Genomic DNA, 24,705 nt, shown 5'->3' with positions numbered 1-24,705 from the left:
ATATATATATATATATATATTTATTAGCTTACAATTCAGGATATCATAATAGTATCATTTTATATTATTATTTTAAAAATATTTTTGAATGCACTACATGTAACTGTGCTGATAACTGGATATTGTTAAATCTAATTTGTAAAACCATTTGTATGTGTAACAAGTGTTCCTCTGGTTCCCTAATGGAAAACCTAAGTGGCCCCCAGGTGATTTGAGTTATAAATATAAAAACGTGAGGATTTTCAAATATTCCTCCTTTATAACTGTTCCCTCATCCCTCATCCCTTTTGCACTCTGCTTATGTAAGGAACCATCAATCATACTTTCACTCTTTTCCTTGTGCTATTTTTCCTGCAAGACGCAGTGACTTGAACTTGAGATTTACTTTCTTGTAACTTTCCCCCCCACCTTGTTTCTCCAAGTCTTTGATTGCTCTTCCTGAGAGCTACTTACAGGAAAACTCTCCCAGCAGAGCACTCAGGTTACTGTTTAGTAAAAAGGCGCTTTTATTCGCAGTAATTAGTGAGGCTAACTCAAGGCTCGGAGCAAAGCACGCAAGTCTCCTTCTCCGGCGCTCTCTTTCCAAACATACAGAGAGGATCTGAAAGGTTAGGTCCTCAGACGCCGAGGTGAGACATTTTTCCAACGGCACAGCTCTTAAAACATTAGAACTACACTGTTATGTTAGTGTCCGTGTCTGTTTTGTTTTGGAAACACTTCACTCTCCAAGCTTTTCATACGTTTGCATGGGACTCACTTGTTTTTAGGATGACTATGCAGTTGCCACTCCATATGATCTCACATATCAAATGATAATAACCATGTGTCACTATACAGGATTCAAGCACTAAAGATGTTGGATCGATGCTAGGAAGAAGTGGCTGATGCCACGGCAGAGCTGGTGAGAGTTCACTAGCACTGAGCAAGGCACTTAACACCCGATTGCTAGAGGCAAACTGACCCTTAGTCGCTCTGGAGAATTAATTGAATCTGAAACGGTGGATGACTGTGACATTATGTAACGCCACTGAAGTCAGAAATGGAAGAAGGTAATATGTTACTGTTTATGTTGCTTAGGTTCCATCACAGTGATGAGTGTTGATTTTATTTTGTTCTCTTCACTTCAGGGCAGTGTTTTCTTCTTCTCTTTATTGTTTTGGATTCAAGTGCTCTTTGAGCAAATACATTATATAACCCTCTAGGTTTTTTCCATGTACTTTTTTTTTCTTTTCTTTTTTTTTTCTTGGTACCAGAAAAACTATTAAAGGAATATCCTGGGATCATTACAAGTTAAGCTCAATCGACAGAATTTGTGGAATAATGTTGATTACCACAAAAATATACTTGAACCTTTCCATAGTTTTATTTAAGAAAAACAAAAATATGGGTTACAGCGAGGCACCTGTAATGGAAATGAATGAGTCCAATACCTAAGTGAACTGTAATGCTTGCCGTTTTAGTATAGCCACAAACAATACACGGTAAGATGATTAGGTATCACTTTTTTTCGATAGTCCACTTTAGACATTCTACTAACTATAAGTAACTTTGCTACTACATGTCAGCTACCAGTCATTAGAGTATTAGTAGGCTAACTGCTTAATATCTGCTTACACTTTATTTTGATGGTCCAGACATTCTACATTAGCAACTACAAATACATAAACTTATTCTGCTTACCCTAAACCTAACCTAACAGTCTACTAATACTCTACTGATAGTTAGTTGACATGTAGTTGCAAATGAATGAGAGCAACACCAAAGCACTTTTCCTCTTCGGTCCCCCTACAGGTTGGAAGCGGAATTGTCCATTACCGTTGTCGGCTATTTGTTTATCCAGCACCGGATTTGGAAATAACGATGTCCACAGACAAGGCAGCCCGATCTCACGGGAAAACGTAAAAATTCTACGAGGTGGCTTATTCGTACGAATTCATACGACCTGACTCGTACGAATTAGTACGATTTTTGCAAAATCGTACATATTTTACGAATTGGCCAATTCGTATGAATTCGTATGAAACCTAACCCTGACCCCGCCCCTAAACCTACCCATCACGTGGGTTTAGACAAATCGTACAAATTCGAACGAGTGAGGTCGTACGAATTAGTACGAATTAGCCAACTTTTTATCATTCGTACGAATTGGTCGTGAGATAGTGTTGGACAAGGCAGAGTATGTTGCATGATTTTCTGAACATATGATGTATTGCGACATCAGAAACGGCAATTTTTTATATAGGCTCCACCTATCGTCTATAGTAATGCTTGCCGTAAAGCAAGTCAAATTTGTAGTTTCTTATGTCTCATTCGAACTACAGATCCGCTACCCGATCTGGCAAACTTGCATAGTGTGGTTATAGCCGATAGAGGGTTGCAAAGCGAATGCAGAAGTGACGTTCACCCTGTTACGAGTTGATGAACCACTGAAACGATTTTGGAAACATTATTTTAAGGTACAAAATAATCTTTAGTGTTGCTTTAATTGACAAGTAGTTACAAAGTTACTTATTAGAATGTCTAAATTGGACTATCGAAATAAAGTATAACCAATAATTTTAGTGTGAAAAAATCCTTACTAACCTTTAATGTGTAAAGTTATAGCCAATTTTGCAACTTTACATCCAAATTTTACAACCGTTTTTTAATACTCCAATAACTGGCCCAATTCACCCCAGTTTCTAAAAAAAAAAAAAAAAATTAGTACTGCTGGGCATAAAAGTGCATAAGGAAAATAATAAGGGCTGAATCAAACAAACGAATAAAATATGAAACCTGAAAACCCTAAAGATCTAAAACTTGACACATTAATGAAAAGAGTCTTCTGTCTACCCGTCAGATTTTTATTTTTTTATCCATACCCAAACTGTTCCTGACTATTCACAGCTGGTTTCATTTTCCCGCTCCTTGAGAAACTGCACTCCTGTGCCCCAGCAATAGCACATTATTGTAAACATATAATTTCATAGTGAAAGCAGCTCAGGTTGTTGGCTTTTTGCCGCCATTTCATTTAGAGTAAAACTGGGGATGTTGCCAACATCTGGTCTGTGTCAATGTTAAGGGTTTTCAACCATTTGCCCCTCAAACTGCCATGTGTGAGGATACAACGCAGGGTTTTGTGATTAATCAGAGGCACCGCGGTAATCGTGAAGGCACTATGTTCAGTGCAAAGTAAAGTAGGCCAGATTAGAAGGTGTAGAGGCACTAAGTGTTTATTCATTTCAGGTTTACATGTTACATTGAGTCAAATGACTAAATATGACAAAATATAACACATCTGGTTATAGACTTTATGCTGTGAGCCATTTTATTTGGCATTTATTTCAAATTTAGTTATGCTTCTTTTGTTACATTTTAAGAATGTGAAGCATTTATTTTTATGTAATGCACTGCATAAACATATAACCAAAAAAAAAAAAAAAAGTATGGAATGAAATATTTTACTTACCCTAATCAAAAAAAAAGAAAAAAAAAGAACACATTTCTTTGTGTTCTTCACAAAGAAATGTTTGCAATGACATGAGGATGATTAAATGTTGCATTATTATTTTTGTGTGCCCGGCACGCAGAACCTGATTTCAGTGCAACATTAACATTGTTGATCCTGAAACAACATTCCAATCAACCAATCAGATTTGAGGGACAAGTTTACAGTTTTGGTCAAGTTTAGGCTTACAACCAGGATAAGCTCACTGTAAAAAAAAAAAAAAAGATTTTCATTATTTGTTATCACAACTTTTTATCTTTTGTCAAATCAATTTAGATAATTAATGTGGTTCAGATAATATTTTGAGTTTCTATTGGTTAAACCAATCTCCTTCATTGCATTAACTAAAAGTTTTATTTTCAATCAACTCAACATTTTAAGGCAACCAGGTAACTTACTTTTTTAAGTTAAACCAACAGTATTTTTTTACAGTTCTACATCAGTGTTATTCACCTATCTCCCTCTGAATTTAGAGATAATGTTATGAGTAGCGTTAGGTTTAGGGATTGAGATATTTCAGATGTTGTTCCAGGATCAACAAAATATGTTGACACAGGAACATGTCTAACTCTGCAAAATCAGGATCTGATGACAGCATCATTCATTGCAGCAGGCCAGGTGATGTTTGAAACCCGTCAGATCTTAGACAGGTCAGTAACTTGGATGTTGGTGAACGTGATTTCACCAAGTACCACATGTTCCTGGATCAGCATCTTTCCAATCAACCAATCAGATTTGAGGGACAAGTTTACAGTTTATGTCAAGTTTAAAACCAGGCTTATAGAACCAGGGAGAGGTGCTTCAACATCAGTGTTATTCACCTATCACTTCCCTCTGATTTTAGGGAAACGTTATGGGTAGGGGTAGGTTTAGGGGTAGGGACAAAATTTTGGGACAGGAATGTTATTCCAGGATCAACAAAATTTGTTGATCCAGGAACATGTCTTAATTGGCAAAATTACGGTGACCCTTGGATGTTAAAGTCTTTAAGAACAAAGTATTGTGTAGCCCATCAGTCTTAGAGTCATGGCAAAATATTGCAGATGAACAGCATGAAACATGCCCATTGCCATAAACTCTATACAACTGTCATGCCTAGTTGTTGTCTTTTGTTTATCAGTAGATGTTGAGAAGAGAATTTTCGGCACTGCAACCATTGGGGGATCTTAAACAAATAGTTACTGTCTCTTATAGTGACTTTGACAAGTAAACAGCAGATGTGTTTTTAGAGGCGTCATGCTAGATGCTTTTTAGAAACCACTGGAGAGAAAATTCTTCAAATACTGGACTAATAGGCAAAATATATGACATTAAATATTTGAATATAGCCTAGCATCTGGAGAAGCATTTCAGCATTTACTTGTATAAATGTGTGATTGCATGTTATATTATGTTAAATGTGAAATATTGTAAAAGATCAACCGGTAATATGTTTGAATTCCTGTATAAGCATTTCTCTAGAGGATGACACTAGCAGTGCCAAGGTCATGGCTTCGACTTCAATGGAACTGAAAAAATGCAATGTAATGCCAAATTCACAAGTGTAAAATAAAATGCAATTTGCAAGATCACATGCCGAAGGAGCAACATTTTTAGCGCTGTTCTAAATTTGAATGGAAAAATATTATTGATAAAAGTGTTGTTCTGGTCAGTATCAGCTCTTGTCTGAGCATCTCACCTGAGCTTTTGTTTTTTTAAAAAAAAAAAGAAAATATTGCAATCACTATGTAATTTTTTCCGCACAAGATGGCAAAGTATGTTATTATTATTATTATTGTAAACCTTGCTGTGTGAGTTATGGCACAGAACATTCACTCCCTTTGGAGAATTCACTGGCTGTGTTCCATGGCAGCTGGAAGCCATCACAAACTCCAATTACTGTCTGTCTGTGTCAACATCTGGAAACCACTTCTGCTCCTTTGGCTGTCTGTATCCTAGTGTGAGTAAGGTAGTTGGCCATATATAGCCAACCTATTGTATATGGAATGTAGGGACAGTGCTGTAGGCGGGAGAGCGTAGATGTCGCTGCACTCGCGCTTGACATTGACCGATGACTTGACAGATCCTTCAATGATAGTATGAAGGACCATTGCATGAATTACAGGCATTTGTGAACTGTCACCTGTGGTTTATGTAGTCTTCGGGACCTGACCTGAAAGAACTTTAGTCTCACTATTAGGTATTTCCTATCACTATCTAAACGATTTAGCTCTAGACTTTTGATAAAGGTGTTTTATAGTTCAGGAATCACTTTACATGACTCTCACTTGTTTTTTTTACAAGGAATATTCGACCAGGTTCTTTTATAATAAAACAAAATGAGAACATCATGCTCCGTCAGAATTTCTCCCTCAGGTCTGTTTCATTTTTATCTTCTCGTGAGTTCATACTCGCCTGCACTGCACCGGTTGTGTAGTGCCTTCAAGAAACTATAAAGATGGAACCGTTGTCACTTGTAATTTCAGTGTGACGCACGTGCAAATAAAGCCAGTCAGGATTATTCATTCTCTGATAGGCTTGCAGCTCAACTAGGCTACTACTTTCGGGCAATACGTAATTGTTTGGGCACGTGGTCTGACTGTCTGCAATGTAGCGCTGGCACTCACACTAGACTAGAGGAATTCACATTTTGATGTGCAGCTCCATTTTGCAGACATGACAAAAAAGCTGCAGAATTTATAACCTCATTTCCTACTCAAAAATAATTATTGGTTATTTTAAGACAGTTGGCAAAATTCTCTTTAGTATTAGAGACTATATTATTAGGAAGAAGCGCATGTTTTCCTCATTTCGGGATACTTAAATTGCCTCGAAATTAGACAGAGCAGTTTACCCCACATGTGTTTTCAATTCAGTTAACTGTAATGGTTTTGAGCACACACACACACACACACACACACACACACACACACACACACACACACACACACACACACACACACACACACACACACACACACACACACACACACACACACACACACACACACACACACACACACACACACACACACACACACACACACACACACACACACACACACACACACACACACACACACACACACACACAAAAATCTGGATTCAGGCATTTTCTTCAATTAATTGATTTTCAGCATAAGTCAGACATGAGAAAGATTTGATTGGTTGAAATCCAGCGCATGATAAATGTAAATGACGAGTAAGTTAAGTTTATATGAATGAACCACAATCTTCCATTGTTTGCATAATTGTTTGGACAATATTGCATTTGCTCTTAAAGCTGGTCTTCCATATGGAAATCTCATCACATTGCCTGCCAAACCCTCTCTTACAAAAAGAAAACTTGCATTCCTGTTATTGAGTGTCATGATGTTTCAAGTTCAATTGACGTTAGTTGGATTAAAATAATACACAGATGGAGAGATGAATGGTCTTATACTGCTGTTCTCCTGAGGCATCACTGATTTGGCACTACAGGTCAGTTAATTTATAACTCACTGAATAAATAGTTGTAATCAGGACAATCTATAATTAATTTTAATACTCTTTGGCTTAAATGTAAGAAATGCATTAACCGTCAGTGAAGAAAGTTAAAGCAAAGTGCAATCTTTCTTAATTTCCTTCCAAATAGTATTGTAAAAAAATGAGTGTTCTTTTCTTAAACAAATTTTTTTGTTCTTCAGCTTTAGACATGAAAACACAACTTACTCCACAAGCATGATCACAGCATTTAAAAAAGTGGAACTCTTCTGCCCTCTTGTGTTCAATGGGAGCATTGGTCATCATCTGTCCCGCCTGGAGGTGGAGCTGTGCATCTTGTTTTAAAGAGGAAATGAACGCAACTTTACCATTAATTCAACCAAATATTTGGCACTTAAAACTGAGCAAACCTAGTCAGTGGACAGACTGCCTTTTAAATAGGATATTGGCAGTGCTCATTCCCAGAGGTACAAGAATCAACAGTAATTGCAGTGAATTATTTTTTATTACAGTTGTGATTCATACCAGAGAGAAAGAACATTGCCAAGGGCACTTGAGGATGTCTCATGATGTGAGTAATTTGTTTGTGGCCATTTATTTGTATACCATCACCACTGTTCAGTCCTAATAACAGGAAACTATTTTTTATTTTATTATTACTGTAAAAAAAACAAAAAAAAAACATTCTAGGCCTGCTTTCATAAGGTGCATAGGCCTCTTCTATTTTTTTCTGTCATCCACAACATTAAAACCACCTGCCTAATATTGTGGTCCCCCTTGTGCTGCCAAAACAGCTGTGATGCACTAGGTATTGAAAGTGACCTGTGGTGTCTGGCACAAAGTCCTGCAATTTGCTAGTTGGGTTTCCATGGATCTGATTTGTTGGTCCAGCACATCCCATAGATACTCAATTGGATTGATATGTGGGGGATTTGGAAGCAAAGCAACACCTTGAACATGTTTCTCAGTGTTCCTTGACAATGTTCCTCAAACCATTCCTGAAAATGTTTTGCAGTGTGGCAGAATGCCATATATCCTGCTGAAAGAGGCCACTGCCATCATAGAACACCATTACCATGCATGGGTAACATGGTCAGCACCAATCGTTAGGTGTATAAATCTAAGTAACATCCACATTAATAAGGTTTCCCAGCAGACATTGCCCAGAGCACTGGATGTCCTTCCTTGCACCCCTTGGTACCACTGCATAGGTACACCCCACAAGACTTACTGTTTTGGAGATGCTCTGACCCAGTCATCTAGCCATCACTATTTGGCCCTTGTCAAATTCATTCAGAATTTTCTCAAAGTCATTTAGAATTTTCGCTTTTCAATTTTTCCTGCTTCCAACACATGGAAATCTAGAACTGACTGTAACTGTCTTGCTACCAAATATATCACACCCCTTACTGACAGGTAGACTAATTGTTACAATATAACAATAGCCTATATGTTATTCACTTAATCTCTCAGTCAAGTCAAGTCAAGTCAAGTCAAGTTTATTTGTATAGCGCTTTTCACAATACAGATTGTATCAAAGCAGCTTCACAGTATTAAATTAAAATAATACAACAAAGTTTGTTTCAAGAGGAATTTATTGATTGATAAAATTAAATTAAATATCCCCAAAATATCCCCAACTGAGCAAGCCAAAGGCAACAGTGGCAAGGAACCGAAAAACTCCATCAAGTGACCTAATGGAGAAAAAAAACCTTGGGAGAACCCAGGCTCAGTCGGGGGCCAGTTCTCCTCTGGCATTTATGAGCTAGAGGCCGGATTGTAGTTTGAACTGTAGGATTATATGAATGCCTGGCTGAAGAGATGCGACTTTAATCTAGTTTTAAACTGGGAGAGCGAGTCTGAGCAACGAACAGTATCAGGAAGACTATTCCAGAGTTTTGGAGCCAAATGTGAAAATGCTCTCCCTCCTTTGGTGGTTCTGGATATCCTAGGTATGACCAAAAGCCTTGAATTTAGTGATCTTAAAGAGCGCGATGGATTATAAGGTGATAGAAGATCCGTTAAATAGACTGGAGCTAAGCCGTTTAGGGCTTTATAAGTCAGTAGCAATACCTTGTAATTAATACGGAGCTTTATAGGTAACCAATGCAGTGATGATAAAATCGGTGTTATATGATCATATTTTCTTGATCTCGTAAGAACTCTAGCGGCGGCATTTTGGACTTACTGTAGTTTGTTTATTGAGGATGCAGGACAACCAGCTAATAAAGCATTACAGTAATCCAGTCTCGAGGTCATGAATGCATGAACTAACTTTTCTGCATCAGAAACTGATAGCATATTACGTAGCTTAGCAATATTTCTAAGGTGGAAAAAGGTTGTTTTTGTAACATATGAAATATGATTTTCAAAAGACAGGTTGCAGTCGAGTATAACACCCAGGTCTTTTACTGTAGAGGATAAAGTAACAGGACATCCTATGATGTTAAAGTTGTATTGTGCGAGGTTTTGTGGGCGGTTTTTTGAACCGATAAGTATTACCTCTGTCTTGTCTGGATTTAATAAAAGAAAATTACGCGTCATCCAAAGTTTTATATCTTTAACACACTCTGTCAATTTGGAAAATTTAGCGTTTTCATCCGGCCGTGATGAAATATATATTTGAGTGTCATCAGCAGAACAATGGAAACTAATTCCATGTTTCCTTATAATATTTCCAAGTGGCATCATATATATTGAGAATAACAGAGGGCCTAACACAGATCCCTGCGGCACTCCATAGTTTACTGGAGTTATGATAGATTTTTCTCCATTTAAATAGACAAAATGGTAGCGGTCAGATAGGTATGATTTGAACCAGCTTAGTGCTTGTCCTTGAACACCAGTATCATTTTGTAGTCGATCTAAGAGTAATGTGTGATCTATAGTATCGAACGCAGCACTAAGATCAAGTAAAACTAGTATTGAGATACAGCCTTGGTCAGAAGCTAAAAGTAAATCATTTGTGATTTTAACGAGCGCAGTTTCAGTGCTATGATGCGGTCTGAATCCAGACTGAAACTTTTCATAGATATCGTTTTGTTGCAAGAAAGAGCCCAGTTGAGCGGACACCACTTTTTCTAATATTTTAGACATAAATGGAAGATTTGAAATGGGTCTATAATTTGCTAGATTATTATGATCTAATTGTGGTTTCTTAATGAGAGGTTTTATAACTGCCAGTTTAAATGTTCTTGGAACATGACCTAGAGATAAAGACGAGTTAATAATATTGAGGAGAGGCTCTTCCACTACAGGTAACACTTCTTTCAGTAGTTTAGTTGGTATAGGATCTAATAAACATGTTGTTGTTTTAGATGAAGTGATAAGTTTATTTAACTCTTTTTGTTTTATAGTTGTAAAGCACTGTAATTGTTCTTGCGGGGTGATAATTGAAGCTGAATTATAAGGCACGATTGAAGATTGAACGTTTACAATTGTGGTTCTGATGCTTTCTATTTTCTCAGTGAAGAAGTTCATGAAATCATTACTACTGAACTGTAACGGGATATTTTGTTCGGGTGACGTCTGTTTATTTGTTAGTCTAGCCACGGTGTTAAATAAAAACCTTGGATTGTTTTGGTTGTTTTCTATTAGTTTGCGGAGGTGCTCAGCCCTGGCCGCTTTTAATGTTGCTTTTAATGTTGTGGCGGATCAGTGTATATATATATAAACAAATTTTTTTTCATAAAAAACATGTCAGTTCAGTCAAGCGAAATTTAGTCAGTTTAATCACCAAATTAAATGACAGCATTCATGAGACACTTGAGTGCATGATTAGAATTGTTTAGCGTGTGATAGTTGTCCATCAAAGGCATTTATGATTGACATTTTCAGTTCTTACATAAACACCATTCACAGACAATGACATAACAGTTTCATATCTTTACTGCATTGGTATAGTACTTATGAAGCCACCAAAATGGAAGTGTCCTGTGTACGATTCTTTATGTTGTTTTAAATAATGGTCAAAAATCTCTTTTAATGTAAATGGTTATCAGAGAGCACAGAATAAATAGGTACATTTTTCAAAAGCTAAAGATCTACTACACTAAATTGAAAATGTAATACATCCCCAAATCACAATTTTGCAGGTGTTTCTGTCAATCACCTTTACTGTGACAGTGAGAACATCTCTTGACCAGCATGCATTCCAGTAGTGCTGATCTAGTGGTGGAGCAGAAAAGTCATGCCATTCACAAGCAAAGATGAGCTGGTCAACCACCAGCAGCACTCCTGCTTCTCATGCGGGACCAGCAAACCAGCATCCAGCATCCCATGCTGGTCCCAGCATGCAACATATAATATACCTTTTGCTATTTTTCATGCAGCCAAAGAAACATTAAAATTAAATCATTCAGAAAACAAATACAGTATGTTTAACTCAAGTGTATCCAATATCATAAATACAAATTTTTTTTTTCAGTATAAATAGACTTGGCATACAATATAATATAAACACACTTAATCTGTGCTAAAATGTCTTATATAATATGGTTAAAAAATATATTGGCTTGTTGATCAATTCTTTGAAATTAACTGTTGAATCCAGTTTAATGGAAAATAATATAATAAAATTGCTAGTAGAAAAGAAGATGTTTGTCATGAGATTAAACACTACATGAAGCTAAGCTATCTCTCATTTTAAACATAGGCTAACAGCTAGGATTGGTATTAAACCTATTGGGCCATAAAAAAAAAAAAAAAAAATACCTGTCTATTGTTTGACTTAATGTTTTCACATTCCACAGATATCAGAGGATAGAGAACAGTCCACTATTGATTGCGAGTTCCTGAGACACTTGTAGTATTTAAAGGGATAGGGTAGGCAATTTCACAGAGGCTAGCAATAGCAAGCTAGCTTTGAAAGCATAAGATCCCACCCTCCCTTCAGAGCATCTCCAAAGCCACGCCTCCTCCAAAACACACAAACTCACACAGAAAAAGCAGAGTCTGCAACCCAGCTAGAATTTTTTTTGTTCTAAAAATGTCTTAAGAACATTTCCCTGCAGTATTCTAGTAATGTTTTCAGCGGGAAGTTTTATTGTTGTTCCCAGAATGTTCTCCTAAAAGGTAGGATAACATTCTCTAAAACTTTCTATATGTTTAGTGATAACATTTTGTTAGAACATTATTCGCTAACGTTCTCATAAACGTTTTAGTGTGAAGTTGTACCTTTGTTCCTAGAATGTTCTTCTAAAAGGTACGAGAACATTCTCTAAAAACATTCTAAAAATGTTTAGTGATAACATTGTTTGAACATTATCCCCCCCATGCATTCTTATAAAGTTTTTAGCAGGAAGTTTTATATTTGTACACAGAATGTTCTCTTAAAAGATAGGATAGCATTCTCTAAAACATTCTATATGTTTAGTGATAACATTGTTAGAACATTATCAAGTCAAGTTGTCACCTTAATTTATAAAGCGCTTTTTACAATACAGATTGTTTCAAAGCAGTTTTACAGTGATAACAGGAAAATAATGCAACAAAGTTTGTTTCGGCTGTACAGAAGATCTAGAAGAAAATAGCATCATAGTCCAGTTTAAGTAGGTTGTCTAACTTAACATTCTCAAAAAGTTTTATCTTTGTTCTCAGAATGTTCTCCTAAACATAAAAATCTTATCTATTACATTGTTAAAACATAATCTGAACATAATCTCTAAAAATAAAACATAAAAATCTAACAGGTTTATAAATGGCATCCACATAAATTATTCATAATTTTACATACAATAAATGCCCAACATCACACAAGAACACAGTAAAGTCCAGCATTTAATCCTGCGTCTTAATGCAGTGTTTGCTCAGAGTGCTCATCATTGTGGTTGCTTGTCTTGGTCCTGGCAGAAAAATAATACAGTTGTCTGTTTTACTGGTGTTCTACTGTTCTTCTCTTAAAATTTTCCATCTGCTCTCCCTGTTAGCAGCATAGAGCTTTATTCTCTGTGTGCAGGGTAAAGTTTTTCCTCATAGCCTATAACAGAGGAGAATGCAACAGTGTAAACAGAAAGAATACAAATACATATTACATCTTAAGATCACAAACAATATTGACATTGAAAACTAAATGAGCCAGCCTAATTAGTAATACAAAATTATGTAATTTATTAAAAGTATAGATGAGATACTTCACGAGTATCTATTAAAACATCTACTCTATCCATTATATATGTTAATAACACAACTAGAGGCTAAAGTTTGTGAACAAACTTTGATGTTGGCTTGAGAAGCCTGAACCTCTTGCCAGGATTCAAACTCAGGTTGCCTTGTGCACAGCTTCTGTCATACCACCGCACACAAGGCTATTGTTCTGAACGACACAACAGTTTATTTTCATCAGTTATTTTGTCTATGGGTCGTTACATTTCTTACAGATATCTGCTAGTTTTAAATCAGATAGGCTTCAGATAAAGTAGCACTTGTCGCGAAGTGTGCAAAAACTGACAGGCTCGCGGGCAGTATAACGCATTGCGTCAGAATCAGGACTGAACACTTGCACAGCTGAGCAAACAGCAAACACGGCGGCTAACGCAATGTCTTGTTCCCACCTCTCAGGGAACCGAGTTTCCCTTTCGTGGTCACTACGAGTTACGTCAGTGACGACGAATGGGGTTTCGCTTAGTGTGCTTCCCGCCAAGGCCGCCTCCCTGCAGCTCCTCCCCTCGAGCCTTCACTGGCCCCAGGCAGGAGGAGCCGGTTCAACCAGCCGGTACTAGATTCTGCTCAGGTGTCTTCGCTTGCTCGCCATTCCTCTCCACGGACGGGATACGTGCGATTATTCTCCTCAGGTGAGCCTCCCCGCAGGCCCTGAGTTCCTCCAGCGCTGTTGACGCCAACGCCAGAGTTATGCCTCCGGCAGCTTTCGCGCTTGGCTAGGTGCCTCCATGTGCATGGTTCCCCCTCTGGGCGACCCCCACGTGTGTATTTCCACTGTAAGCCTCTCTGAGCATGTGTCTTTCCCTCGGCAAGCCGCCTTGCCACCCCTGGGGTTGAAATATTCCACCTGCTGCTGGACACCCCAGTAATTCCCCATATGCATCTCCCTCCAGGTCATATGTGTATTCTTAAAGGGTTACTTCACCGTTTTTTCATATTAAACTATGTTATTCCCTTAACTAAGACGAGTTGATACATACCTCTATCGTCTCAGTGCGTGCACTAAATCGCTCTGTCTTGCGGCGAAACTTTGTTAGCACTTAGCTTAGTCCAGTTCATTCAATATGGGCCAAGCAGAGAAGCTACCAAACATCTCCACGTTTTCCCTATTTAAATACAGTTACTCGCGTAGTGTAACTCGACCTAGGACGGTGACACAAAACAAAACGTTGCGCTTTTCTAAGCGTGTAAAATGGATAACTATATTGTATGGCGGAATACCATAGCAAGTGCTTGTAAGCACTTCGACTTGGCGCAGTAATATCTTCACTAGAGGGAGCGGGGGCCGGTGAGAGGATTTTTCACGAGTGAAGATATTACTGCGCCGAAGTCGAAGTGCTTCCAAGCACTTGCTATGGTATTCCGCCATACAATATAGTTATCCATTTTACACGCTTAGAAAAGCGCAACGTTTTGTTTTGTGTCACCGTCCTAGGTCGAGTTACACTACGCGAGTAACTGTATTTAAATAGGGAAAACGTGGAGATGTTTGGTAGCTTCTCTGCTTGGCCCATATTGAATGAACTGGACTAAGCTAAGTGCTAACAAAGTTTCGCCGCAAGACAGCGATTTAGTGCACGCACTGAGACGAGAGAGGTATGTATCAACTCGTTTTAGTTAAGGGAATAACATAGTTTAATATGAAAAAACGGTGAAGTATCCCTTTAAGTCCCCCCCATTCGGGCAGGCAATAATTGCATATTTCCACTGAGATATGCTTCCCAGTGTACCTTGGTATTCCTGTGTTAAGTAGGAGTCCTTCGTCCGTGCTAGCCTCACGACAGGAAGCTCAGACTTACGCAGGGCACTGGAAGACAGCCGAGGTGGCGTGATTAGACTGGGAACCCCATTCGTTGTCACTGACGTAACTCGTAGTGACCACGAAAGGGAACGTCTCGGTTACGTATGTAATGTTACGTCTCCCTGCCACTTCCGCTGTACCGCTGGAACGCCGGAATTCAGTCTCGGCTCCTCAACGAAGAAACATATCTGCATGTTGCCAGCGTACTTCCTTATATACCCACGAGGTGGGGCGGACTTACGCTATGCAAATTCCGCAAAATACCGAGCCACTGGTACCCCGTAATCGACTTAGGTTTTGGCGGGGGTTCCCTGGTTCCCTCCAGGCCGAGGCTCTCCGGCCTCTGCCAGCCTCGGGGAACCAGGGGCCCGGCCGTGGACCCCCACCTAGGTCCACCCTCCGCCCGACTCGGGGAACCAGAGCTCCCCGGAGGCCGACAAAAACTTGGATCGAGGGCTTACTTTCAATGGATCGCAGCGATGGAGCTGCTCTGCCACGCGCAAAACCCCGACCCAGAATCAGGTCGTCTACGAGTCGTTGATTATACTGGAAATCAAATGTTTAAAATAATATATCCCTTCAGAGTGATGATCCAACAGGAAGGTGAGATCTTTTACTCCACTCCAGTCAAAGGGTGGTGGAGATGTTTGGTTTAGGCCACAAGGAGTGACAAAGAAGAAGAGATAGATATGAGGGTGCCCTTTGGGCACCTAGTGATAAGAAAAAGTATAAGACATGAACACTGGGCATAACCTCATGACCAGCTGGCTTCTCACTTTGTTGCTTGTCAATAAAGTTAATTCTTCTGACCTGGAACCTCGACTCTGAGAAACTTCTTTGAGACCTGAACCAAAAAGAACTCTGAATTTGCCACAACAAAGGTCTTAATCAGAGTTCAGTAATGCATCCTTTCTGAATAATACTTTTTATTAGCAAGGATGCATTAAATTGATCAAAATGATAAATAATTTATATTCTTTCAGAACTTTAATCATCAAAGAATCCTGAAAAAATGTATCATGGCTTCTACAAAAATATTAAACAGCACAACCATTTTAATTAATAATAGTAAGAAATGTTTCTTGAACAACAAATTAGCATATTAGAAAGATTTCTGAAGGATCATGTGAGACTGAAGAAAATTCAGCTTTGCCATCACAGGAATAAATTACATTTTGAAAAATATTAAAACTGTTTTTACTATATTTTTTTAATCAAATATATGCTGCATATATTTGATTAAAAAAATTCAGTAAAAATAGTTTACACAGTTCTCTTGGTGAGAATAAGGGACATCTTTTAAAAACAATAAAAAACTTACCAACTCCAATCTTTTGAATGGTACTAATATAATATAACTCCAACATGAAGAGAGCTGAGCTGCTGGTCTCCTTTTTGACAGTTATGTCTCACAAATGCACTTGAACAGCTAATAAATATAACAGCCAGTGGCCTGAACAACAGAGGTCCTTTTGTTTTATCCCAACTAAGCTGATTATCAAGCTACGATTTGCCTCAAGTATGTGTTAATCCATATTTAGTCTATGTGATCTGCTTGAGAATATTGAGACACATTTGTGTTTGTTTCAGTTATTCAGTAACTGCATAATAAAAAAATAATAAAAATATTAACAATTTATATCAGTCATACCCAATGTATATCTCATAAGCCATAAAGCATTATTTTGATGGCTTTTAGCAGCCAATCAGACTCAGAGTGACAAAGCTAAATTGGTGACACTGCTCAAGTAGTGAACTGTGCTCAAGTAACCTGCAAAAGGAACGCAGAGAGAATTTAGAAGGAATGAGAGGAGGCTCTATCACTCATTTGCATCAGCGCTACATGAATAGAGGTGGAGCAGCGCATGCAGCCCAGCACTATAAAACCATCAGAGTAGTGGCTTTATGGACCATCAGAGGGTTGACTTCATTGCTTCTATAACTGGCTTCATATATGCCTGGAACACAACTAACTAAGGTAGATCTTCTCTCTCTCTCTCTCTCTCTCTCTCTCTCTCTCTCTCTCTCTCTCTCTAAATTAGTATGATGGTATCTATAGAATTATTAAATAATAAATACAATAATAATATTTAATTCTTTATTTGAAGGCTGGCCTACATCTCTGCAGAACTTCTACTTCACATTGTTCCAGTGCTCAAAACACAAAGGTGAGATGTTTCCTGTTTGTAAAGGAAAATCCGGTCATGCTCGAGCCAGAATGTAAACAAACCCCTGCAAAGAATATGAATCCTAAGCCTTTTTTTTTTTCATCAGCATCAGTATTATAACAATGAAATCCGTTGATATTTACAGGAGCTGCAACCACTCATGGCAAATCCAGTCCATGAAACTACAGAGAAGAAGAAACAGCAGCCGCAGGGACCCGAGAGGCCAATTTCACATCAGAAGTTTAAAGCAAAGCTCACCCAATGGCTCTCTTACATTACTGGAGATATGGCTGCGTTTGGTGAATGGATGAAAGGTACAAGAGTAAGCTAGTTTAGATCTCAATAAGGAGCCAAATTTAGAAAGAAGGAAAAACAACAACATTAATTCTGCTAGTGAGTAGTTAGTAGGAGATTGTTTGCACAAAAGTAATTTAGAAAATCATCAATGATCGTATTCAACCAGGGAAAAGCCTTGTTCTAACTCAACTTAACATTTTTGTTTCTTTCACCACAAAGATGACTGAACAACTGTCATAATCTAAAACTTTGTGCCGTTATTAAACTGTTCTGGTATTTTTTTAGTCCGCGTACGTACACATTGTCTTTAGGGAGTTGTATAATGAGTGATCCACACCCAACTGAAAAACAATGCACAGTTACAAAGCAAGAGACAAACAAACATGTGTTTCCAATTTGACCTTTAATACCTTACTACAAATATGCATATTACACAGATATGGATATTAGTAGCAAGTTATACTAGAAAAGTCATTATTTTATTACTTAAGGACAATGTAAGGATTAAGACAATGTAAATACAGTTTTGTATTCCATCTTCTATGCAAACCTCTATGGCGATTTTCTTTATACCCACTTGTACTCTCACATGTTTACGCTGTGCAGGGCAGTTTATCTTGCTCCAGATTGTGGACTGGGTGCTGCGTGGAGCAGCTCAGGTGATGTTTGTGAACAACCCTCTCAGTGGACTGATCATCTTTGCTGGACTGATCCTTCAGAACAGATGGTGGGCACTCAATGGTTTTGTTGGCACTCTGTTTGCTACAATTTCTGCACTCATCCTCTGTCAGAACAGGTATTTAGGCGATGACTTATAGTGCATTTACATTTTAATTCTCTAAATGTTTGAGCGTGGTTTCAGAATTATAATCAATATTTTATATTTCCCTCAGAGGAGCTATCGCAGCCGGCCTGTATGGATATAACGGCATCTTGGTTGGTCTTCTGATGGCGGTTTTCTCAAATGCAGGAGATTGGTACTGGTGGCTGCTTCTTCCCAATATCTTCATGTCAATGGCATGGTGAGTTCGTCTCTTTGTTCTTCAGTTCATTTACGGCTAATTTAGACTTGTATCAAAAAAGGAAATTTTTTTAGCTTCTGACTATGAATACATCCAATCGGTGGATATCAAAACATTTTTAGAACACATATTGATTTAATTTGTCATGCATCTCCTTGCAACAATTTTGTTGTGTCCAGAATAACTTGAAAGTCTGTTAGTCTGTGATCCTCAGTCATTTAGTGTGCAGACAACAGTGGTTTCTGCAGTGATACCGCAACAGACTTCTACCTGACAATCAAAGTGGCGTTATGTCACAAACGTGCGGACACATGGGAAGACCGGGAGTGTTTAGGGTGCCATTTGGGACAGGGCCTAAAATGCAAGGAATTTAGATCCTTCAAAGGCAGATAACTGCGACACACGCAAATGGAATGTTCCATCAGTGGAAGTGTGTCATATGATACTGAAGTTATCTCACATGGTAACAGAATGTTCAAAAATTGAAACATTTTCTGAACAGGGTTATGTCAGAACAAAATCTTATCTGACTTATCTGATTGTATTTATATAAATGTTAGTTCATTAGTTCAAATATAAATATTCATGACATTTTACACGGGGGATCATATATTTTTTTGCTAGTCTAGACCAGTGGTTCTCAGCCAATTTTGGGTAACACTTTACAATAAGGTTCATTAGTTCACATTTGTTAACTACCTTAGTTACAACACTTCTACAGCATTTTTTAATCTTAGTTCATATTAATTTCAATTTACTAATACATTATTAAAATCAAAGGTTGTATTTGTTAACATTAGTTAATGCACTGTGCACTAACATGAACAAACAATGAACAGCTGTATTTTTATTAACTAATGTTAACAATGATCATTGTTAATTTTTGTTAGTTAATACATTAACTAATGTTAACTAATGAACCTTATTGTAAGGTACCCAATTGTGCTTTTTATTTTAGATATCTAGTGGTGATCCAACACAATACCAAAATGATTTATCATACAACAGTAAACAAACATGTCATTAAAAACAAGCAAAATCTCTTTTACTCTGCATAGTTTTCTTCAATTTTGAGGATGACGGCATGGCACAGAAAGTGTCGTGCAAATGATCTATCTGCATAGCTTCCAAGTGACGCATGAATCTGATTGGACACACACCCTTACACACCTCCAAGACACTGGAAGCATTTTTCCTCTCTATTAAAAGTGTATTGGTTTTACAAACTATACACAATGCCTTTTATTTTTAACCCAGTGACCGATATTTGGGCCACAACCCAGCAGCTGAGAACCACCAGTTTAGACTTGTTCTGAATTATAGAATTATAGCAGTGTTGTTTTCTCCAGTCCCATAGTGTCCAGTGCCTTGGCTTCCATCAACAGTCGGTGGGATCTGCCAGTTTTTACCCTTCCTTTCAACATACTAGTGTGCCTCCATATGGTGGCTACAGGCCACTACAATCATCACTTCCCGCAGATTCTCATCCAGCCACGCACATCCTTGGATAACATGACATGGTCTGAGCTGGATTATGCGAAGGTAAGAGCTAACAAGTTGAAATGAGACCAAAATCAAAGAAGTGAAAGCTGTCCCAAAGTTGTAACTCCGCCGGAACAAGAAAGGGCGATTGTGCAACAGTTCTGTTTAGGAATCTTCTAGAAGGATATCACATGACACTAAAGAGAGCAGGTTAATCATGAGACACTGTAACTGACATTATGGAATTCAATCTAGCAGGAAATTCCAGATTTTCTGTTCAAATTGAATATCAAGTTTAAAGTTCTAAGGCAGGATTATCTTCTAAAAGGCAAATCTTATGTAATACATAGTTTGGAATAATTAAGAATTTTGAAATGTTTTTGAAAGAAGTCTCTTATGCTTACAAAGGCTGAATTTATTTGATGAAAAATACAGTAAAAACAGTTTACAATTTAAAATAACTGTTTTCTATTTTAATATATTTTAAAATGTAATTTATTTCTGTGATAGCAAAGCTGGATTTTCAGCAATTACTCTAACATTTGGTGTTCAACTATTGATTGTGGTTCTTATTAATATCAATGTTGAAAATAGCTGTTGCTGCAGAAGAATATGATATATTAAATATAATCATATTTTTTTCCCTTTTTTACAGCTTTTCACCTCAATCCCTGTGGGGATTGGACAGGTATATGGGTGCGACAATGCTTGGACGGGAGGGATATTTATGATGGCCTTGTTCATCTCCTCACCCATAACATTAGCACATGCAACTATTGGATCAGCAGTTGGTATGGTGTCAGGTAAGAGATCACAAGTGTATTAGAATGTTTAATAATAAATCTCCTCAGCATTAAGACATTTTAAGATTGACGATTAAGGTGTAACTTTAACGTAACTTTCAGGTCTTGCTCTTGCTGCACCGTTCCAGAACATCTACTTTGGCTTGTGGGGTTATAACTGTGTTTTGGCCTGCATTGCCATTGGTGGGATGTTCTACGCTCTCACATGGCAGACACATCTTCTGGCTGTGGCCTGTGGTAGGTTCATATCAGATATTTCCTTTCCTTCCTGATTATGTAACAACAATTTCCTATGATAATGGGCAAATCACTGAAATTACAATTGTTTTCCTGTAGCATTCTTCTGTGCATATCTCGGCTCGGCAATTGCAAATGTGATGTCCACTGTAAGTATTATAAACCCAAAACATCAAATTTGTACAAAAATGTGTGTGATTTTAAATGGATTTATATGGTATTTCAACAGTTTGGACTCCCATCATGCACCTGGCCCTTCTGTCTTTCTGCCCTCACTTTCCTTTTGATCACTACGGAGACAAAAACCATTCATAAACTGCCTCTTGCTAAAGTCACATATCCTGAGAAAAACCTGATATACTTCTGGAAGATGAAGAAAGAGGAGAGAATCGACAAACAAAGGAAAAAACAAGAGCAGATGCAAGTGAAAGATGTAGAATCACAGCTGAAGAAAGAGGAAATAATAGTTGCAATGAAAAAGACAGATCAAGAGCCTCTGGACGCTTGCACTGTAGAAGTTCAGCAAGAGGAAACCACACAGAGTGGAACAAATAAGAATTCAGAGGCAATTGAACTTAATTTAACTCAATTATAAATGTCCCTTAAATGGTTCACATGATGTTTATTTGCTCAAAGAAAATGTCACAGAGAAATAGCTACGGTTCTATTTTTAAACATTGAGGGTAATGAGCACCTTTTTACTTTTCTTTTTCTTTTCTTTTTTAACATTTGCCAGTTTCAAAAAAAGAGTGACAAATACTTTTCCCTCAGCAGAAGCATGCATTATTCATAAAACAATAATATATATATATATATATATATATATATATATATACAGTACAGGCCAAAAGTTTGGAAACATTACTACTTTTAATGTTTTTGAAAGAAGTTTCTTCTGCTCATCAAGCCTGCATTTATTTGATCAAAAATACAGATTTTTTTAATTTTTTATATTGTGATATATTATTACAATTTAAAATAATTGGTTTTCAATTTATTATACTTTAAATTATCATTTATTTCTCTGATGCAAAGCTGAATTTTCAGGATCATTACTCGATCCTTTAGAAATCATTCTAATATGATGATTCATTATCAAAGTTGGAAACAGTTCTGCTGCTTAATATTTTTTCATAACCTGTGATACTTTTTTAGGATACTTTGATGAATAAAAAGAAAAAAGAAAAAGAAGCAAATGTTTTAAAAATAGAAATCTTTTGTAACAACAATATACACTATAGGTCAGTAATTTGGGGTCAGATGTGTTAAATTGATAAAAAGTGATAGTAAAGAAGATTTATATTATTAGAAAATATTTTATATTTTTAATAAAAAACAGTTCTTTTGAACCTTTTATTCATCAAATATATTAGGCAGCAGAACTGTTTCCAACACTCATAATAAATCAGAATATTAGAATGATTTCTAAAGGATCATGTGATAGACTGGAGTAATGATCCTGAAAATTCAGTTTTGCACCACAGAAATAAATGATAATTTAAAGTATAATAAATTGAAAACCAATTATTTTAAATTGTAATAATATATCACAATATTACTTTTTTCCCCTGTATTTTTGATCAAATAAATGCAGGCTTGATGAGCAGAAGAAACTTCTTTCAAAAACATAAAAAATAGTAATGTTTCCAAACTTTTGGCCTGTACTGTATGTACTCATATACACAAGACATGATTTACTTTGTAGAAATGTCAAAACAACAGGAAGAACACACACAATTAAGAATGCAAAAAAAAATTTAGTTTTGATGTACTGCTGCCAAAATGTTTCAACAATGTGTCAAAATTCTAATATATGAGCTAGTCAAGTTTTAGCTTCCAGGCAGGGAGGCAGATTACAAGTATGAAACATACTTGTTTTCAGTCATGACATTTTCAAGATATAACTAATTTGTATATGTTCATAAGCAGCATGGGGGAAATACGGATACATGAGAATGTATTATGAGATAGCCTGCACTATTCCAATGTTTTCATAATCTGTAACAGCTTTGTCTTATTTTAAAAATTACTTTTATATATTTTAATAAATATATATATTTTTACATTAAAGTTTTCAGTCTGTCTCTTTTGGAATATAGACATTTACCCTACTTTATTATAGATTTATTTAAATAAAAATGATGGAACACTTCATAATAACTTTAATAAAATATTATTAGATCATGTTTTAACAGATATTTAGGTAATAATATATATTTAAAGTTAAAAATGTCAGGAAACTGATTCCTATATTTTCATTTATACTTGAATGTAAATGAATAAGTGAACTCTGAAACAAAAATTGTTGTCAGTTAACAAAATGTTTATATTACACAGTTATGTGTACATTGTACATAAAATACAATAGAAACAACATGTTTTAATGTACATAATACATTAAAAATACTTTTAAAAATTCCCAATAATTTCCTATAGATCATCATATTTTCTGTTACACATTACTTAATGTTCCCCTAACCAGCATGCCTGGTTGTTATAAATAGAACTTTAGGTTACACTTTATTTTAAGGTGACGTAGCTACATTACTCAAATAAGTAGCGTACCGAGTAGTTAACTACTATATGTACTTACTATATAGTTATGGTTAGGGTTTGGTTTTGGGTTGGTTACTTGTAATTATGCATAATTTACTATTATTACTATAGCAAGAACATGTAGTAATGTGTGTCACTTTAAAATAAATTGTTACCGAACTTTAGTGTAGAGGAGATGTGAGGTCTGAAGCTGATTGCATTGCTCCAGATGATAAAAAGGGTAGATATATAATTAATTTAGTCTTTTTTTATTTTTAGTCTATTAATTCTAGTTCCCTTCAAAGTCTCAATCGCGATCACAGTAGCCTAGAGCTCATGTCCTGATGCTGAACTCCCAAACTGCAAACCGCACTAACAATCTATCATGTGATATTCATTGTGTGGCGCCAACACCAGAAGCAGGATCAAAAAAGCTTTTACAGTACATATCTGAAGATTAAAATCTCCAGAATGAGTTACCAAAGATCTCAGATACAAAGCTCTTATGCAACATGCACACTTATTTGACCCTTAAAAAGGCCATTGCATGCAACAGTGTTCCAAAACCTCTCTTTTGCATAACATAAAAATAAAATGGCAATGTATATTAGTATTGTGTATTAGTGTAGGCAATTTATATTTCTATATGTAGTTTATCTACTTTTTAAAGCACATATCTGTACTTGAGGAAACGTGGCTGTTCTTGATATTATCTTTGCTTGACAGTTCTCACTTTCGATGAGATACTGGCCAATGAGACGATCTGTTCTGCATTCCATCAGATAAAGATACAACCTAGAAATTTCTGTGATCACATTTGCTTTTTCATAAACAGTAATGATGACTATCTGTCACTGACCATCTGACATGTCTGTCATGTCAATCCCATGCCATTTCTGCAAAACGTTGCCATTTCCAGTTGAAATGAACACTCGAGGCATTAAAATGGCAACAACTTTTGTCCCTTTTCACACAAACTATGATTACAGAGGGCGAATATATATTAATACATTAAGTGGCATTAATAGGTTTATAGAAATGGAAAAGTTTTTAGGGCAAACTTGCCCTGTTGAAAAGAGATAGTATTCATCCCTCCTGGGATGGTATCGCTCTTCTCGCTAGTAATATGGCACATAGTCTTAGAGTTGAAATTTGACTAACTGGGGCCCAGATTAGTAAGCAGACAGACTGGATAAACCGACCGTCTGCTAGCAGTCTCACGTCACAGAAGTCAGAGAAATCCCAAAACATA

At 36.8% G+C, this 24,705-nt stretch overlaps 1 protein-coding gene and 1 long non-coding RNA gene across 2 annotated transcripts; both read left to right on the top strand.

Annotated features, from left to right (window-relative positions):
* Nucleotides 1–353: 353 nt before the first annotated feature.
* On the top strand, nucleotides 354–11,180 carry LOC309498154. Its single transcript, XR_014205863.1, has 4 exons — nucleotides 354–629; nucleotides 838–1,049; nucleotides 7,462–7,520; nucleotides 11,044–11,180. It is a non-coding gene; the product is annotated as an uncharacterized lncRNA (long non-coding RNA).
* A 5,608-nt stretch (nucleotides 11,181–16,788) lies between these two features.
* On the top strand, nucleotides 16,789–22,981 carry slc14a2 (solute carrier family 14 member 2). The gene is made up of 10 exons (XM_082168683.1): nucleotides 16,789–16,887; nucleotides 17,018–17,077; nucleotides 17,223–17,391; nucleotides 17,981–18,170; nucleotides 18,268–18,396; nucleotides 19,746–19,938; nucleotides 20,534–20,681; nucleotides 20,784–20,918; nucleotides 21,018–21,067; nucleotides 21,148–22,981. Exons 1-10 carry the CDS (start codon nucleotides 16,864–16,866, stop codon nucleotides 21,511–21,513), a joined length of 1,464 nt encoding a protein of 487 aa, XP_082024809.1. The 5' UTR covers nucleotides 16,789–16,863; the 3' UTR covers nucleotides 21,514–22,981.
* The last annotated feature ends 1,724 nt before the right edge of the window (nucleotides 22,982–24,705 follow it).

Source organism: Leuciscus leuciscus (assembly GCF_965113295.1).
Source record: "Leuciscus leuciscus genome assembly, chromosome: 5".
In the NCBI taxonomy this organism is placed as follows: Eukaryota; Metazoa; Chordata; class Actinopteri; order Cypriniformes; family Leuciscidae; genus Leuciscus; species Leuciscus leuciscus.
This window is presented reverse-complemented; position numbering and strand designations above follow the sequence as displayed.

What these genes read in the sequence shown, in the direction of transcription:
- slc14a2 (XM_082168683.1), top strand. Translation starts at nt 16,864, where the DNA reads ATGCCTGGAACACAACTAACTAAG. An exon ending in GTTTGGTGAATGGATGAAAG is followed by an intron (nt 17,392 to 17,980) that starts GTACAAGAGTAA and finishes TACGCTGTGCAG; the next exon opens with GGCAGTTTATCTTGCTCCAG. An exon ending in AGCAGTTGGTATGGTGTCAG is followed by an intron (nt 20,682 to 20,783) that starts GTAAGAGATCAC and finishes CGTAACTTTCAG; the next exon opens with GTCTTGCTCTTGCTGCACCG.